Source organism: Chinchilla lanigera, unplaced genomic scaffold, assembly GCF_000276665.1.
Source record: "Chinchilla lanigera isolate Chin_1 unplaced genomic scaffold, ChiLan1.0 scaffold00005, whole genome shotgun sequence".
NCBI lineage: Eukaryota > Metazoa > Chordata > Mammalia > Rodentia > Chinchillidae > Chinchilla > Chinchilla lanigera.
This window is the reverse complement of record NW_004955406.1, coordinates 9639173-9656157: the sequence shown is the minus strand read 5'-3', so window position 1 is coordinate 9656157 and position 16985 is coordinate 9639173. Positions and strand designations below refer to the sequence as shown.

Genomic DNA, 16985 nt, shown 5'->3' with positions numbered 1-16985 from the left:
TACTCAGAGGTGCAGGCAGGAGGATGGCAAGTTTGAGGCCAGCCTAGGCAAATAAGTGAGACCCTGCCTTTAAAAAAAAAAAATTAAAAAGAGCTGGAGATGTGGCTAAGCTCTAGAGCACCTGCCTAGCATGTTCAAGGCCCTGGGCTCAAGCCTCACTACCAAAAAGCAAACTATCAAAAAACACATATATATATATGGTTTTTAACTTCTTATTTTAGGGGCAAGGAAAGAAATCAGCTGAATATTCAGCACCATGCTGCCACACTCTTTAGTGGCATCAGCAGAACACCTCACACTGCATGCCAGGCATGTGTGAGATCCATTGCATCTATTACCTTGGACCCCACTCCCCACATGTCAATAATGTAGTACTGTTACCATTCTTCAGCTGAGAGCTGACACACAGAACAGTTCAGTAGCCTGCAAGACAGCCTGTAGAATTCTAAAATTTATGTTCATTTTACCACAGGGGTATGCAACCCTGAATGGTTACTTATTTTGCAGATTTCACATGACAGCGTGTATTTTTGGAGTTTATTGATGAGAGATGTACCAGAACTATCACTGGTATCCAATGATGCTTACAAAAGAGCTTTGCAGAAATGGAAAGGGACAGTGAGGCTGTTGGGCCTGGTCATACAGTACCGTAAGATGCCGTTATAAAGAGGATTTCAAATGAGAAACTTTTTCTGTTTGAACTACAGTTAGAAGAACTACGTAAGCATGTAGAGTAGGTTGACTTCTGACGCAGCACACAGCACTTTAATAGACCACCTGGGTGGATTTTTACAGGTTTTTCTAGACAGAGCTCTTACCAAGCAATCCAGCATCAATTTGGTGGATTTAGCAGGAAGTGAAAGACAGAAATCTTCAGGATCTGAAGGAGATAGACTGAGGGAAGGATCACGAGTTAACTTGAGTTTAACCACTTTAGGAAATGTTATCAGGTATGTAATCGGTGGACAGGCACTAATTATTTCTTGGTTGCACACAGTGGTGCCCACCTCTAATCCCAGCTCAGAAGACTGAGGCAGGAGGATCTCAAATTTAAGACCAGCTTGGGTGGTTTAGCAAGACCCTGCTCAAAACAAACAATTAGTTGCTATGAAGTTCATGTAATTCAGCTGACCTTGAACTTGTGGCCATCCTCCTGCCTCAGCCTCCCAAATGCTGGGATTACAAGCATGAGCTCGGACATGAGGCATAATCTTTTTTTCGTCAGCTACTTTAAGCTGTTTTTGGTATTCTCTGATTTTGCCATCATTGTCTTCATTGAGCCTCCTGGGACTTCACAGCTCTGTGTGTGATTTCCATCAGTTCTGGAAAATTCTCAGTATTATATTTCACATATCACCTCCATCCGTGTCCTTTCTTCTTTTCCCTTCTGGGAGCTTCATTGGACTATTTGGGTCTTCTCGCTCTTTCTTCCCTGTTTCTTACCCTTCCTGTCTTATTTCCCATTGCTGTGGCCCTGGGCTGCCACCCAGATAATTTCTTCTGAACTAATTCACTAATTCCAACTACCCCAGTGTCTAATCTCCTGTTAATCCTAACCATGGTGTTTTTTCATTTTTGTTCTTCTTTTCTAAAAGATCACCATCTTTGTTTTCCAATAAATTGTCTTAATTTTATAAATTTCTTTTTCCCTTCTTGTATTTATAATTTCTTACAAATGAGATTTCCTTTTTTCTTTATTCCTTCAATGCCAGCACTGCCTTTTGCTTTGCTTTGCTTTGCTTTGCTTTGCTTTGCTTTGCTTTGCTTTGCTTTGCTTTGTTTAGCATTGTTTTGTCTGAGGTGGGGTCTTGCTATGTGGTCCAGGCTGACCCCAAACTCCTGGGGTTCAAGTGATCCTCCTGCCTCACCCTCCCAAGCAGCTGGGGCTACAGGTGTGGTCGCCTCACCAAGGCCCACACTGCCTTCTTTGCAGTCCCCTGGAGCAGGGTGGCAACGTTTCATCCCCTCTCCTATTAAGGAAGTATGCACAAAAGACAAGAAAAAGACTTCCTGCCACTCCTGGATCCTGTCTTCACACTACCAGTCCTGCACAAATTAACGTGGCAGCCCCTTCATGGTTTTGTGTGTTAGCTTCTTGGTCCCAGCTTCCCTCTCTGTTCTTTGATTTCTCCAGCACTCCCAGAGAGGGAGTGGCAGCCCGTCCTCTCTTGCTCTGGCATCTCTGCAGGAAGTGTCCCTGCTCTTCTGTGGTATTATCGGGTTTACAGGGGCCAAACAGGATTTATGGGGTGTTCCTGAGTGACCCCCAGGGAGGCAGGTTTCTTCCTGATGCCCTCTTCTCAGCTACTATTTGCTTTCTTTCCATCCAGTGCTCTGGCTGACGCTGCGCTGAGGAAGAAAGTCCCGCACATTCCCTACCGAGACTCTGTCCTGACCAAACTGCTCCAGTCAGCGCTGGGTGGGAACAGCAGAACTACTTTGGTAAAAACAATTTCTTACCACATTTTACACTGACTTAGTCATCATGGCTACTGATATTGTCACTGTGATTAAAGTTCTTCTCAGTTCACCCATAACAGCACTTCGAAGTGACCTGCTGCGCATGTACCTCCTCGCACGTTACCTCGCACCCCCTGGTGCCTTTTCTTCTAGTGTTCAAGTGAAGCTTTCTATTTCTAACTCTAATTGTTAATTTATTCTTTTCTGTAATTTTCAGGAACATCTATTATGTTTTGTTTTTGCAGTGCTGGGGATAGAACCCAGGGTCTGGTGCGTGCTAGGCTACACCCGAGCCTGGAACATATATTACTTTCACTACCAGAAAAAACTAATAATTTAGTACCTACCCCTGGCATTGTCGTGCTAGTCTCAACCGGCAGTCACTTCGTGGCGAGGTTGGAGATCAGTTCTGTACGAAGCAGAAGCACCAGCTGGAGAATCACTGAGTTTGTCATCTCAGCAAAACTCTAGGCCGTCAGCACGGAGTGCCTGCCCTGTCCACGGAGTGCGTGGACTGAGTTAAAATGAGGGCTCTGCACCAGCTGCAGAGAGGGACAAACCCAGGCAAACTCTGCATCCTAGGGAAGAGAAAAAACGCCCTCTCCTGGTACTTGGGAGGCCTCCTCTCTCCACAACTTCACAGTATAACACTTCCTTCATCTCTTAATCTTGCTTATTTTAAAAACTTTGAAAGTTATTGGTTTATCAGTTACCCGTGGGGGGTCCTTCGACCACCCCTCAAGAACGGGAAATAAAACTGTGCCCAAGGGGCTGGGGGTTTAGCTCAGCAGCACAGTGCCTGACCCGAAAGTGCAAGGTCATGAGTTCGATCCCTGGTACCGGAAAAAAACTAAAAAAAAAAAAAAAAAACTGTGCCCATAAGGGCTGGGATGTAGCACTCTGATACAGCCCTGGCCTAGCATGCCTGGAGGCCTGAGATCACCCTGGCACTGCGCACCCAGCAGCAGCAGCAGCAGCAGCACGAGGCCCACACCACACCCTCTGATTATCGAACCGGTCTAAGTAGGTGTGCACAAAGTCACCGGAGACTGTGAGCCCAGCAGGGCAACGTCTGGGCGGGCACATCGGCAAGATTACACCTGCAAGACTGGAAAGGGCTGACTAAAAGCGTTAGTGTATTTTTACATTTTGGTTTTTTTTTGGTTTTTCTCTGGTACCGGGAACTGAACTCACGACCTTGTGCTTGCCAGGCAGGCACTTTTGCCGCTGAGCTAAATCCCCAGCCCCGCGTTAGTGTATTTTTAATTATTGTTGTTTTTGTTTGAGGTTTTAAGTGCTGGGGATTGAAGGAAGGACCTTGTATAGACTAAACACGTGCTGTATCACCGAGCTGCACTCCAGCCCCCATTACAATGATTTAACAAAGAAGGTTAGGGGGAGGAGGAGAGAGGTGATCACTGATCATCTCAGGAAGCAAATAAAACGGGGATTCTGCAAGGCCAGCCTCCAATCTCTAGAGTCTCCACAGCGCCAGTCCCAATATTAGCACAGATCTTAAAACTCCCTTTCCTGCATTTCTAACTTGGAGCCAGTAACGATGACCACCTGAAAACACTCCTGTGATGATAAGTGAGGCGATACAAGTGAACAAACTTTAAAGGTGTAGAGTAGCTGGGTGTGGTGGTGCACACCTGTAATCCCAGCTCCTCGGGAGGCTGAGCCAAAGGATGGCAAATCTGAGGCCAACCTAGGCAATTTAGCAATATTGGGTTTCAAGATAAACTTGTAAAAGGGCTGGGGATGTAGCTCAAGGCTCTGTGGATTCAGTCCCTGTACTGAAAACAAAAAGGGCTGCAGACTTCTTTGCCAGGCTTTTACAGCTCTGGGAACTGAGAGTCCAGCTCCACAAACCATGAGCTGCCACAAGGACAGTTACGATGTCGTCTCCGGTCACCAGTCGTGGCCTGCCCACCTCCAAATCACCAAAAAGGTTCTTACTGGAGAAGTTTATTTTCTAAATTCTAGCACCATGACTCCAAAGTCAATACCCAGATGTGAAACCATAGAAATGGCTGTCAAGGCATGAGCAATTCTTATTGCTCTTTGCAATGCTAGCTGTAAACAATCACCAGAAGGCCTGAGAAAATCTCTGGGGACTCAATGCTGAGAACAGTGTGGTTCTAACGTCAGCGGCACGGGGGTTAGAGTCAGTCAGTGGTGGGTTCAAACTCCAGCTCTGCCGGTTATTGTCTAGGTGATTTGGAGGGTATTATTTTTCTCTAAGCCTAGTTTTCTGAGTTACAAGATTTGAACAATCCTGTAAGTAATAAGATGCGCAACTGTTCTAGGACTGTTAGCTGTTTTCACAACATCAGTTGTAATAAAACCCTCTATAAATAATAAAATCTACACGGTATGTTTTTACAGATCGCAGCCATAAGTCCAGCTGACATCTGCTATGAGGAAACTTTATCAACATTAAGATATGCTGAAAGGTACACTTATGAATATTTCTTTACCACGGTGTGTCTGTGTTCTGAACCAGGGAACATTTTCCAGGTTGTTCCTGCTTGATAGGTCAGCCTACAGGGTGAGAGTCCAAGACAAGGAGATCAAAATGATCCGCAACAGAGAAGGAAAAGGAAATAAAACAAATAAGAAAAGAAATGATTCTGTCCTCGAGTCCTAGATAGGAGAGGAGTTGTGGTCTCAAATGGGAGAGGCACGGATGCCAATCCTGATGTGATTCGTTGCGTGCCTCCCTGTAATTTCCTGCCAAATACCATGGCTATTCACATATTCCTCTTACACAGGGACAGAATAGAGCCCGACAGGGAGTGGTTGTGCTAATAATAAACGAAGATGAACCATGGAATAGATGAGCTTCCAATGACTCCTTTTGAACAGGTCAGAGTCTCTTTGCTTGGTCACCTCATTTGCCAGAGTCCATGCAGGGGTTACACTCTTTGGAAAAGGCCTGGACCTAGGTGCCTCTTCCCTAGGGAAGGCTATCATCGCCTGCTGCCTTGTTGCCCACCCGACCTGGGAAACACCCTGTGTACAGTTAGCTCTGGCAGGAGGCTGTCCCAAGCTGTGCTCTTGCTCTTGAAGGCCGGCATCTGCAGCTCATCCTACGCCTGCCGCCCCTGAGCACTGTGAGAAAGGCGAGTGTGACTGTGGGTGGAAACCCATCCTCCAGGGCCCCATCCTCCTTCCCACACCAAGGCGGAGACCGAGGAGCCGCCCCTGCAGCTCCAATCCAGGCGGAGAGGAGCGGGGCGTTCTCGCCCTGCACTCCAGGAGCTCGGCGTCACACGGATACAAAGATTATTTGCCAGCCCTAGGTGTCGCTTGTCAGGGCTCAGCCTTGTGAGTCAGCTAGATCAGCTCAGGCAGCTCTGCAACCCGGAAAAGAGGCTGAGCCGGTGACGCCCTCTCCCTCACACACTGAGGGGCCGAACCATTCATTCCTGGAAAGCTCTGCCTGGCGTACAGGGGATGCTTGGAGACAAGAGTTACGATTAAGCCACCAAGTGATCGCCTTTCCTGCTAGTCTTCTCTTCCGCTGTCCTCTCAGTTTGTCACTTGTGTCTGTGGCACTTTCTTTCTCACCCCTCACAGCACAGCCTCAGCGTGTCACTTCATTAGGTGTTTTTTTCCGGCAACACAAACTCAGGTCTTTAGGTTGAATTTCTGCTTGAGCAGCATCTAGAATGCTGTTTTCTCCCTGCCTATCAGATGCGTGTGTGCTGCTAGCAGTTTTTGCAGGAGCGGTGACACTGCAGAGGAGAGAAAGAAGTTTGCTGTGGACTGTGTAACTCGGACTGGCCTTGCCAGTGACTGTTTCAGTCTCTCCTGTATAAAATGAGAGGGGCGAGATTGCCAGACTTAGCAAAAAAAATATAAGATGCTGGCTAAAGTTGTGGTTCAGAGAAGAGCATATGCTTTGCATGTACACTGTTCTGGGTTTGATCCTCAACACACTGATGCGTGTACTTGCATGCATACACACACACACACTCTCTCTCTCTCTATAGGATGCTAGGTTAATGTGATTTCCAATAAAGAGCCAGTCGTGTTTTAGGAAAGTATGCCCTATGCAATATTTGAAGTATTCCATGTGTTCTCTGGTGATACCGAAGGGGGATGAAGACTTCTAAGTCCCAAAGACGTCTAAGCTCCTCCTGGCCTGGGACACACGACAGAACAGGAGCTCGTGGCTCTAGGATTTCAGTTGCTCCAGCAGCAGTGAAATCGATTGTACAGATTCTCAAATAACAAAGTGTGTTCAGGCCTCAGGCCCCCCAGGCCCAGCACACTCCAGCTGAGCCGCACGGGTTTATTTGAACCATGTAAGTTACAGAAGTCACTTCCGGTCTTAATGGTGTAGTGGAACTGGAACTGGGCAGGGTGGAATCTCTGGTGACCAAGCAGGGTCAGGCTCCCACTCTGCGTGGCCTCTGAGCACACTTGCTGCTGCCCTGGGTCTGGTGGTTCAGCTCCAGCCACAAAGGGACCTGAGAGAGTGTTTGTCTTTGCTCGTGAAAGGGCTAAAAAGGTCCGGAACAAAGCTGTTGTCAACACCTGCACACTGGGAAGAGAGTCAAGGGCAGAGAACAGCAGACTACTGCTTGGGGGCGGAAACTCTGGAGTGCCAGGTAAGCTGAGTCAGGAGGCTATGCTCAGTCCGTGACCGGAGCAAGGAGGGGTCTGAGCTGGCTAATGCCCAGGGGCTGGGGTTGGAGGCCTGGAGCTGGGCCTGGAGCCACGGAAGAACCCCTGGGCAGAACTGGAGGGAGCCCAAGGGCAGGTGGGCGGGACCTCTGGGGCTTCGTTGGAGATATTTTGGCTTACCCTTAGAAAAAACCTTCAGGACAATGAAGACTCACGTGAGGTTATAAGAAATAATAGCCCTGCCTTTTAGAACAGCTATTTTAGTCTCTTTCTTTGTCATTTTATTTGAGGCCATCATTTCTACCAGGACTGCCGGTTTCCTTAACACTTGGGGAGTGGGTAGCATCTGACATTTATGGCTTTGTGCAGTTAAGTGAATGGTATAACCCAGGATCACCTCTTCTAGTTTAGTGCTTGGCTTGGTGACTGGGCTCCCCGCAGACCAGCGGACTCAGAGCCTCAGGCCAGCATGTGGGTCTAGTGAGTGTGGGCGCTTGCTTCAGCAATAATGGAAATGAAAGCCAAAGCAACAGCAGGTATTTACAGGCAAGAGTTTTAATTAGGAAGTAAGAGAAAAGACAGAAGGGACTGCAGTTTGGGACCTGAGGGCTGGTAAAATTGGGGGGCCGAAGAACACACTGTTTATGAGTAACAGATCGTGAGTTAAGGCCCTGGAGCGCACCTGTCCTTTGGCTTTGAATGTCTCTAACTCTGCCTCCCTCCTCTGCTAAGGTGTGCAGTGGATCACAATGCACAGTCAGCCAGAATCACTGCTTTAAATTAAGGCCCCAGTTTTCAGTCTGGTACCATGAAGATATACAAGGGGGATACACAAGGTATAGAATGGGTAATCACAATACACAGTGAAGGCTTAAATTTTAAAAATTATTACAGTAAAAGACACATTACCATTAATCCCCTTAAAATATTCCCCTCACTTTAAACACACCTCTCCCAGAATTCTTTTTATTTTTAATTTGTGTTAGTACATATTGATAGTACGTAAAGATTACATCCATCGTGAGGAGGTGGTACTTAATTCTTTTTGCTTCCCCTACTTTCTCTCCCAGCTGCACTTTTCCCTAACCTCCCTCCCATTCCCCCCATCTCTTTTTTTTTTCTTATTATCTATCCTTTAATTTGCTGTTTATTTACATTTTGGGTTTCTCACGTCAGAGAAACAATACGATATTTAAGCTTTTATGTCCCATTTATTTCACTTAACATTGTGGTCTCAAGGTAATTCATTTTCCTACCAATGATTCAAGTTTATCCTCCCTTATGGCAGCATAGTACTCTATTGTGTACAAATACATTTTCTTTATTCGTTCATCTGGTAATGGACATATAGACCACTTCCAAGATTTAACTATTATGGACTGTGCTGCTATAAAATGGATATGCATGTGTTACTGTAATATGATGACTTTAACTCTTTTGGGAAGATACCTAGAAGGAGAATAAATGGATTGAATGGAATTTCTTATTTTAGTTTTTTGAGGAATCTCCATAATATTTCCAAAATGGCTATATAAATTTATATTCCTGCCACAACATAGAAGTATTCCTCCCCCAGCCGGCCCCGCACCTCTACAGCCTAACCAGCATTTGTTGTTATCTGATTTCTTGATGATAGCCATTCTTTCTGGGGTAAAATGGAATCACAAAGCCAGGCATGGTGGCACACGCCTGTAATCCCAGCACTCAGGAGGCTGAGGCAGGAGGATTGTTGTGTGTTCGAGACCAGCCCGGGCTACAAAGTGAACTCAAGGCCAACCTGAACTGCATAGCGAGACCCTGTCTCAAAAAGACAAAAAAAAAAAAAAAAAAAAAAAAAAAAAAAATGGAAGCACAGTGTTGTTTCAATTTGCATTTCTCAAATAGTGAACTTAAGCATTTTTTCTTATATTTATTGGCCATTTGTATTTCTCCTTCTGAGAAATATCTGTTCATTTCAGTTGCCCATTTTTTGGTTGGGTCTTTTATTTTAGGGGAAGGTCTAATTTTTTTTGAGTTCTTTATATATTCTTAGTATTAGTCTTCTGTCCAAGGAATAGCTGGCAATATTTCCATTTTCCATTTCTCTTTATTTTATTCGCTGCTTCCTTTGCTGTATAGAGGCTGTTTAATTTGATATGATCACACTTGTTTTGTTTTGTTTTGTTTTGGTTTTGGTTTTTCTCCGGTACCAGGAACCGAACTCACGACCTTGCGCTTGCCAGGCAGGCGCTTTTGCCGCTGAGCTAAATCCCCAGCCCCTGATATGATCACACTTGTTGATTCTTGGTGCAACAGGAGTTCTGTTCAGAAAGTTCTTGCCTATGTCTATGTCTTTAAGAGTTTTACTTATTTTATCCTCCAGCAGATTGTTTCTGCATTAATACTTAGAACTTTGATCCATCTTGATTTTAATTTACATGGTAAGAGATATAGGTCTAGCTCTAGATTCAGTCTTCTGTGTGTGGATAGTCAGTTTTCCCAGCACCATTTGTTGAAGAGGAGCTACCTTTCCTCCAGCCTAAGTTGTGGGTCCTTTTGTCAAAGATCAGGTAGCTGAATGTGCTTGAAGTTATTTTTGCATCCTTTGTTCTGTTCCATTGATCCACATGTCTACTTCTCCCCTCAATACCATACTTTTTCTATCAATGTAGCTTTGTAGTATAAATTGAAGTCTGGAGTTGTGACTCCTCCTGCCTTGTTCTTGTTGCCCAGGATTGCTTTTGCTTTGAGGACTCTTCTGACTCCGTATAAGTTTTAGAGTTGTTTTCTCCAGTTCTGTGAGGAATGCTGTTGGTATTGGGATTGTTTTAACTCTGTATATCAGTTTTGGAAGCATGGCCATTTTGATTATAGTGGTTCTGCCTATTCAGGAACAGAGACTATTTTTCCATTTTCTGAGGTTCTTTTGTGTCTCCTTTTTCAGAGTGCTGAAGTTTTCATTGTCAACTTCCTTTTTTAGGTTACTTCCTAATTATTTACTTTTTCTCTATGCTATTATGAAAGGTATTCTTTCCCTAATATCTTGCTAGTTGAGTTCCTTATTGGTGTACAGGAATGCTGTTGATTTTTGTGTGTTTACTTTGTACCCTACTACATTGCTGAATTTGGCTATTAATTCTAGGAGGCTGTTCGTGGAATTTTTGGGTCTTCTATGTAGAGGATTATGTCATCTGTAAATAATGATAATTTGACTTTTCCTTTTCTATGTATATCACTTTTATTTCTTTCTCTTGCCTGATTCCTTGCATTAATATTTTGAGAACTATATTAAACAGTACTGGTGACACTGGGCATCTTGTTTCTAAGAGAGAGAGCTTTTAGCTTCCCACCTATTTAATATTAGGATTTTTGGCTATTGGTTTGTCATAAATTATCCCATCATTCTTGCCACTATCTGAAGCAGTTCTACAAGTCCTTTACAAGTGTCTTTACAAGGTATGATAAAAAATTGGTGAATGTTGCTGCCAACTACCATTCAATGGAAAGGCGGCCTTGTAAAACCATTGCAGTGTGTCCTCCTCCAATTTAATGACCAGATCTGGCACCAGGTGATCTTTCATTCTTCCCCTAAATCAAACTGACCACAAAAGCAAACATTTTTAATTGGTTCAGGACATTGAGGTAGCCACAGGGGTACAACTGAAGACACTCAGGAAAGAACTTCTCCAGAAAGTGGCCTGAAGGGGAGGATAAGTGTGTTCAAGGCCAGGGAGAGTGTTTTAAGGGGATTCATGGCAATGTGTCTTTTACTGCAATAAATCTTTTTTAAAATTTAAAAATTCATATATTTTATACTACAGGTACATTTTATGCCCAGTAATGGTTTAAAATGGGATGGATAATGAGGGTAAACTAGAAAGCTGTTGATGTACAATTGGTAAGGTGTTCAACATCAAGACAGCAACATAAAAAAACAAAATTTTTATGTTTAGTGCTGTGTAACACTCATGCTCCCAACCCTGGTCCCTTGTTCCCTCCCCAGCTGGACTGTCTGGTATGCCAGCTCTTCCTGTCCACGATCCCATTCATCGTGGTGTCAGACACGGTTCAGGTGGCCCTACCAGGAACATCCCCAGGCTTCCTCCTCAACAAAGCGCTTCCTAAGTAGAGTCAGTGCACATGGCTGGCCCACCCATGGATCTGGGTGCCACAAGTGTCTCTAACAACGAAACCTGGATGCGTTGGATATTGACATACACATGACATCTAATTCCCATTATTCATAAGCAAAGATACAAAATGCATGAAAGACAATGTAAGATAAATCTATGGTTCTTCCTGAACCCCATGGCCTGGTAGGGAATTCTCTTCAATGATGGTATGAGATGAAGCCTCCTCATAATCCCATAGGAAAGAGAGAGAGACTATCTCTCCTCCCCTTATGAGTTACACAGCAATGCTGCTCATCCGAGCACTTACCCAGTGAGTTCTCCACACTTACATGCAGCTCGGTTTCCCCTCCATGGGTGTCCCCCATCTTCACTGAGAACGCAGTTGAGAGTACTGTAGTGACTCTGTGCCTCATCTCTGACACCTCGGACCTAGTGCTTAAAATCCTCCCTCTTCCTAGAGTTTAAAATCCTCTACTGTTTCCTGGCAGAACACCAGCTGGGGACTCTTGCTGCCCAGGGCACCTGGGCACACCTGCTAGAGCAGGCACGGAGAGAATGGGAGCAGCAGTACGCGGCCGTGGCCCTGGTGAGCCTCCCTCCTCCCCGCCGAGGGCGGTCTCCACCCTGTATGTGGAGACCCCTGTCTTAGTTACTTTTCTCAGTACTGAGACAAAATCCCTGACACCCAAAGTTAAAGGGAGAAAGGTTTATTTATCTCACAGTTTGTAGAGGTTTCAGTTCATAATCAGCAGGCTCAGGCTGAGTGGCATAGCAGACAGGCATTGCAGAGGAGAAACAGTTCATGGTGGGCAGAAGGTAACAAAGCAACAAGGGATGACCACAGCTCTTTCTATCCCTTATAGCTTATCCAGGCTACTGAGAGCAGGTAACACTCACACCCTTAATCCTAGCTCCCTTGAGCCTAGCACTGCACCATGAATCAATCCTAGCATCACACACTGTAGATCCAGCCACCTCTGAAAAATTCCCACCGAGGACTGCGTGAGGCTTTTGGCAGGGGGTCGGGGGATGCATCTAGGCACAAATCCTAACAGCCTCCAAGTGTGGTGAGGGTTTGCCAGCAAACACATAGATGGGACATATGATATAGGACTGATTATTACTGTGGAGCTGCGGGGGCAGCCCCAGGGCAGGAAGAAAGAGCCAGAAAGGCCTAGGTGCACACTGGTGAGTGCAGCTGAGCGTGCAATTCGGGGCTGCTGGTGATTAGAGTTTGGGGAGAATTTGAGGCTTATGAGTTGTCCCCTAGGTGTGTATGGAGTGACCTGAGCCATGGCATCTCTCCTGGCACTTACTATCAGTATCAGATCACAATGGCCTGTGATACAGATTTTTTTTTCTGGTGCTAGGGATGGAAACCTGGGCTTTGCAAAATCTATACAAGTTCTCTTCAGCTGAGCTACATCCCCAACCCCTGGGCTGTGATGCAAATGTCATCCATGGGTGAGGGAGATGCCCTCTCTGCCTCCTCTTGGCACCCCCAACCCACCACAACTTCACAGCTGCGAGGCTCCAGGCACACCCCAAAGTTACAGGTCAGACCTGGAACACAGGACGGTGGGAGAGCCCATCCTGGATGCTGGAGACCTTGGAAGCCTAGACCAGGTCGCAGGAGGCAGGAGAGGAGTGGGAGGGGTCTGTGGTATCGGAGCTTGGATGAAGTTAGGGACCAAGGATTCTAAAGGCAGGACAACATGGGGTGCAGCTGGGAGCTTTACTAAAGCAGCATCCTGTTAAGGGGGAGCAGGGCCTATGACTCTTGGGCCAAGTAGGACTTAGCACAGGTGTAGAGAATTTGTGTACTGCATGAATCACGACAATTGAAAAGATTTCTATCCTCTTTACTCTTAATCAGAATGGATTTTAAGAATTAAAATTTCTCTGGGCTAGAGAGTTAGCTCAGCGGCACAGTGCCTGCCTGGCAAGCATGAGGTTGTGAGCTCAATTCCCAGTACCAGGAAAAAAAAAAAAAAAAAAAGAATTAAAATTTCTCCTTGCATGGAATTAGGGGTTTGGCTCAGTAGCATAACACTTGCCTACCATGCACGAAACCCTGGGTTCCATCTCTAGCACCACACCCACACACACAACACTCACACACACAATTTCCTTGTGCCTGTGGAGTTTATTCCAGTCCTGTTTGGCTAGCAACCCTCTATCAGCATGAAACCAGCCAGTACTTGCTTTAAAAAAATGAATGCACTTAGCTAACCAGGGGAGGGTTAATGCAAAGTGTCTTTTTTTTGCCATCAGCACCTAGTGGCCAATTAAGCGGTGGCAGGCCTTTAGAGGATGGCAGGATGAAAGGATCCCAGCGAGGCACTGCTGGTGGGGCATCCAGGCGGCTGGGAGCAGGGAGCCCCAGGACTCCAGGGTCTGAAGAGATGGGTGGGGCAGATGTCGAGACAGAGGCAGCACAAGGGCAGCTGGTGGGAGGAGGGCAGGGACAGCCGGCGGCTGTGCTTGGAAGAGCCCTGTCCAGATGCACTCAGGCTCCCAGCAGCTGACCCCGCCCTGCTAGGCCACCTCCCACACTCGGCTCCACCCCATACAGGATCAGCTGGGAAGTAGACTGGGAGGGTGCGGTTTGATCACAAGACTCTCCCTCTCTCCTCCAGGAACGGCAGCTGACGAAGACCCTCCCTCACCTTCTTAACGTCAACGAGGACCCGCAGCTCTCCAGGGTCCTCAAGTACTTCATTCACGCCGGTATTCACTCTTGCCCTGCCCTGGTCCTGCTCTGCTTCTGGCCCAGTCATTTTCCTTCCTGCCCACCCGCCTTCTTTTCCTTCTTTTTTGATTTTTAACACTGGGCAGTGTCCCATGGCTGTAATCCCAGTACTTGGGAGGCTGAGGCAGGAGGATTGCCTGAATTCGAGGCCAGCCTAGGCTACATAGTGAATCAGAACCAGCCTGAGTTACATAGTGAGACCCTGTCAAAACAAAACAAAACAAAACAAACTGTGGCACAATATGTAAAACAAACTTCACCAAAATGCTTAAAGCATTTCTAAGAGTATACTCTTAAAGGGCACTAAGCACCTTCACACTCCTGTGTAACCATCACCAACATCCGTCTCCAGAACTCTCCGTTATCATCTCAAACTGAGCCCACTAAAAACTAACTCCTCACCCTCCCGGGCCCTGGAAACCACAATTCAAGCTTCTGTGCCTGTGAATTTGACTATTGCAGATAATTTACATATAAGTAGAATCATTCAATATTTGTAGGGTGAAGACTGATTTAAGTTTACCCATCTTGTAGAGCACTTCAAAACTTCCTTTTCTAAGGCTGAGTAATATTCCATTGCATGCAGATACCGTATTTTGTTTATCTGTTATTCAGGTATGGTTCTTTTTCCATTAAAATATTTTATATTTTTTCCATGAAAAAGTAAGATATACTTGTTTTGATTAATGCAGCCATGCAAAAAATGTATATGACTGATCATTGATAACTTATTTCCTAAAAGGTTAGCCACTGTTAGCCTGGTGTGCAAGGTGGAATTTTCCCAGAAACAAACCTTGAGACAATCTTTCAGGTGGAGATGATTTATTCAAGATTTGCTCCTGGGAGAATCCAATGAAGAAATGGGGGAGCTGGCATAGAAGCAGCGAAGAGCTAGGCAAGAGTGTACCATGTTTCTCCAGAAATGGGACCTAACTGTAAATAATCAGCCTTGAAAACTAGAGATCAAAAATGCCAGCCCCAGTCAGCCTGGCCTGGCCTTACCTGCTGTTGCTCTCCTGTTCAGTGACTGCTCTGTTAAGGCACGTAAGGTGAGGATAGGCTGATTGTGGCTGGCATTTTTGATCTCTAGTTTTCAATGCTGATTATTCTCCAGAGAGGTCTTACTTTTGGGGGAAGAGGCTACTTTCAAGGGAATTCTCTCAGAAAGCTCTAGAGTATAAACTGTGCCTTGGCAATAAGGGTCTGCCTGGCAACAAAGGCTTTGTATTCAGCCGTGTCGAAGCTTGTGGGAGACATAAAACCACCAGGTGTTCCGTCTCCATCCTTCTTGAGAATGGGTACGCTCTAGTGCCCAAAGCAATCTTCTCAGTCCTCGCAGTGTTGCAGTTGCATCCTGGCAGGAAAGGCTGCTGAGGCTGGCATGCATGTAGAGAGCCGTGGTTCTTACCACATTTTTGTTTCGTAGTTTTGGAACCTTGAAATATCTCTTTGACTTAAATGGACACTGAGTGTGTTGGAATACAGCACCCGGAGTAGCAATGACCCCTGGCTCCCTGGCTGCTAAGATAGGTGTGGGTTCCAGGATGGTAGTGGGGGCAAGGAGACACTGGCCAGGGCTGCCCAAAAGCTGTAGGTGACACCCTCTGCCTCCCCCTACGGCTGTCACTAGGCAGACCCAGAGATGGAGCTTCAAGGAGTCTTCCTGTGCCAGGCTTCACAGTGTCTTCCAAGGCCCAGTGTCTTCTGATTTCTTTCTCCAAAATGCCCATGAAGAAGGCACAACTTTCAAAAAAACCTAAGACTACCATGAAAAAGGCAGAAGGTAAAAAAATCCATAAAGCAAAGTCATATCCAGGCACCACTGTAACTGACAACCCAGCTGGAAAATCCCTTCACATGATCCTTCCGAAGAGAAGAGGTCACTTCTAAAACATCAGATGTGTTGCCCTGTTAGGACCAAACCCTGACCATTGAAGATGAGCTGTCCTAACTCTTTCAGGTTCCTGTGACGCTGGTCAGGCTGCTTCCAATGCTATCACTCTTCAAGGCCTGGGGTAAGTTTCTGTGACTTAGCATCTTTGTCCAGCATTAGAACATTAGGACCGGGGCTGGGGATTTAGCTCAGCCACAAAAGCGCCTGCCTGGCAAGCGCAAGGTCGTGAGTTCGGTTCCCAGTACCGGAGAAAAACCAAACCAAAAAAAAAAAAAAGAACATTAGGACCGCTTGATACAGAGGAGGTGCTGGAATGTCACCAGGTTGTGGGCAGCCCAGGTTACCGATCCTACTGGACAAATATGAAGGGTCCTCTTTCGTGACCTACTGTGTGACAATGTTTAGGAAGGGTCTTGTTCTCTAACTGAAGTCTATTGGACCAGGCTCACTGTTCTCTTGGCTCTGGTCTTGAGAAATAAGGAGATGTCAGTGACAAAAGTCTGTGTGGTGATTCTTCATAAACAGAAGTGAGATCTGGTGAGGAAACAATTGAAAGGGCAAGCCCATTACAGGTGGCCCATGACTTCAGTGGTCTCATCTCCAAAGGCAGCTGCATCCTCAGATCTCAGTACTTGGGACCTTCACAGACTGGACTAACAGGTGACAGCCTACATTTTGGGGTGATTCTCTCCACCAACGACTCCCTCAGGAGTCCCTTATAGAAGTCTATGAAACCCTAGGGCCTATGTCTTAGTTACTTTTCTCGTTGCTGAGACAAAATATATAACATCCAAACTTAAAGAGGGAAACATTTACTTCAGCTCACAATTTGTACAGGTTTCAGTCCATAATCAGCTGGCTCCAAGGCAGGGTGATGTGGCAGAGGAGTATTGCAGAGGAGAAACAGTTCATGGCAGGCAGAAGGCAGCAAAAGCAGAACGCAGCAACTGACAACAGGAGCCCGCTTTCTGTCCCTTATCCAAGCTGACGACCTGTGGAGCACCCTTAACCCTAACATCACACCATGAATCAGTCACAGAATCATATCCTTAATCCCACCATCACATACCCTAGAACCAGCCACCTCCAAAAATCCCTCCCTATGACCACTATGGCTTTCCTGATGAAGTTG

The 16985-nt window shown here is 46.0% G+C and overlaps 1 protein-coding gene across 1 annotated transcript in view; it reads left to right on the top strand.

Moving 5' to 3' along the window:
• The window catches only part of Kif28p, a 69586-nt gene that overhangs the window by 31469 nt on the left and 21132 nt on the right, over positions 1-16985 (top strand). Inside the window, exons 6-12 of the mRNA XM_005374794.2 lie at positions 796-950; positions 2331-2442; positions 4849-4916; positions 6970-7079; positions 11666-11793; positions 13847-13937; positions 15920-15974. Of these exons, the coding sequence (XP_005374851.1) occupies positions 796-950; positions 2331-2442; positions 4849-4916; positions 6970-7079; positions 11666-11793; positions 13847-13937; positions 15920-15974 (719 nt within the window). The remainder of the gene's footprint in view (positions 1-795; positions 951-2330; positions 2443-4848; positions 4917-6969; positions 7080-11665; positions 11794-13846; positions 13938-15919; positions 15975-16985) is intronic.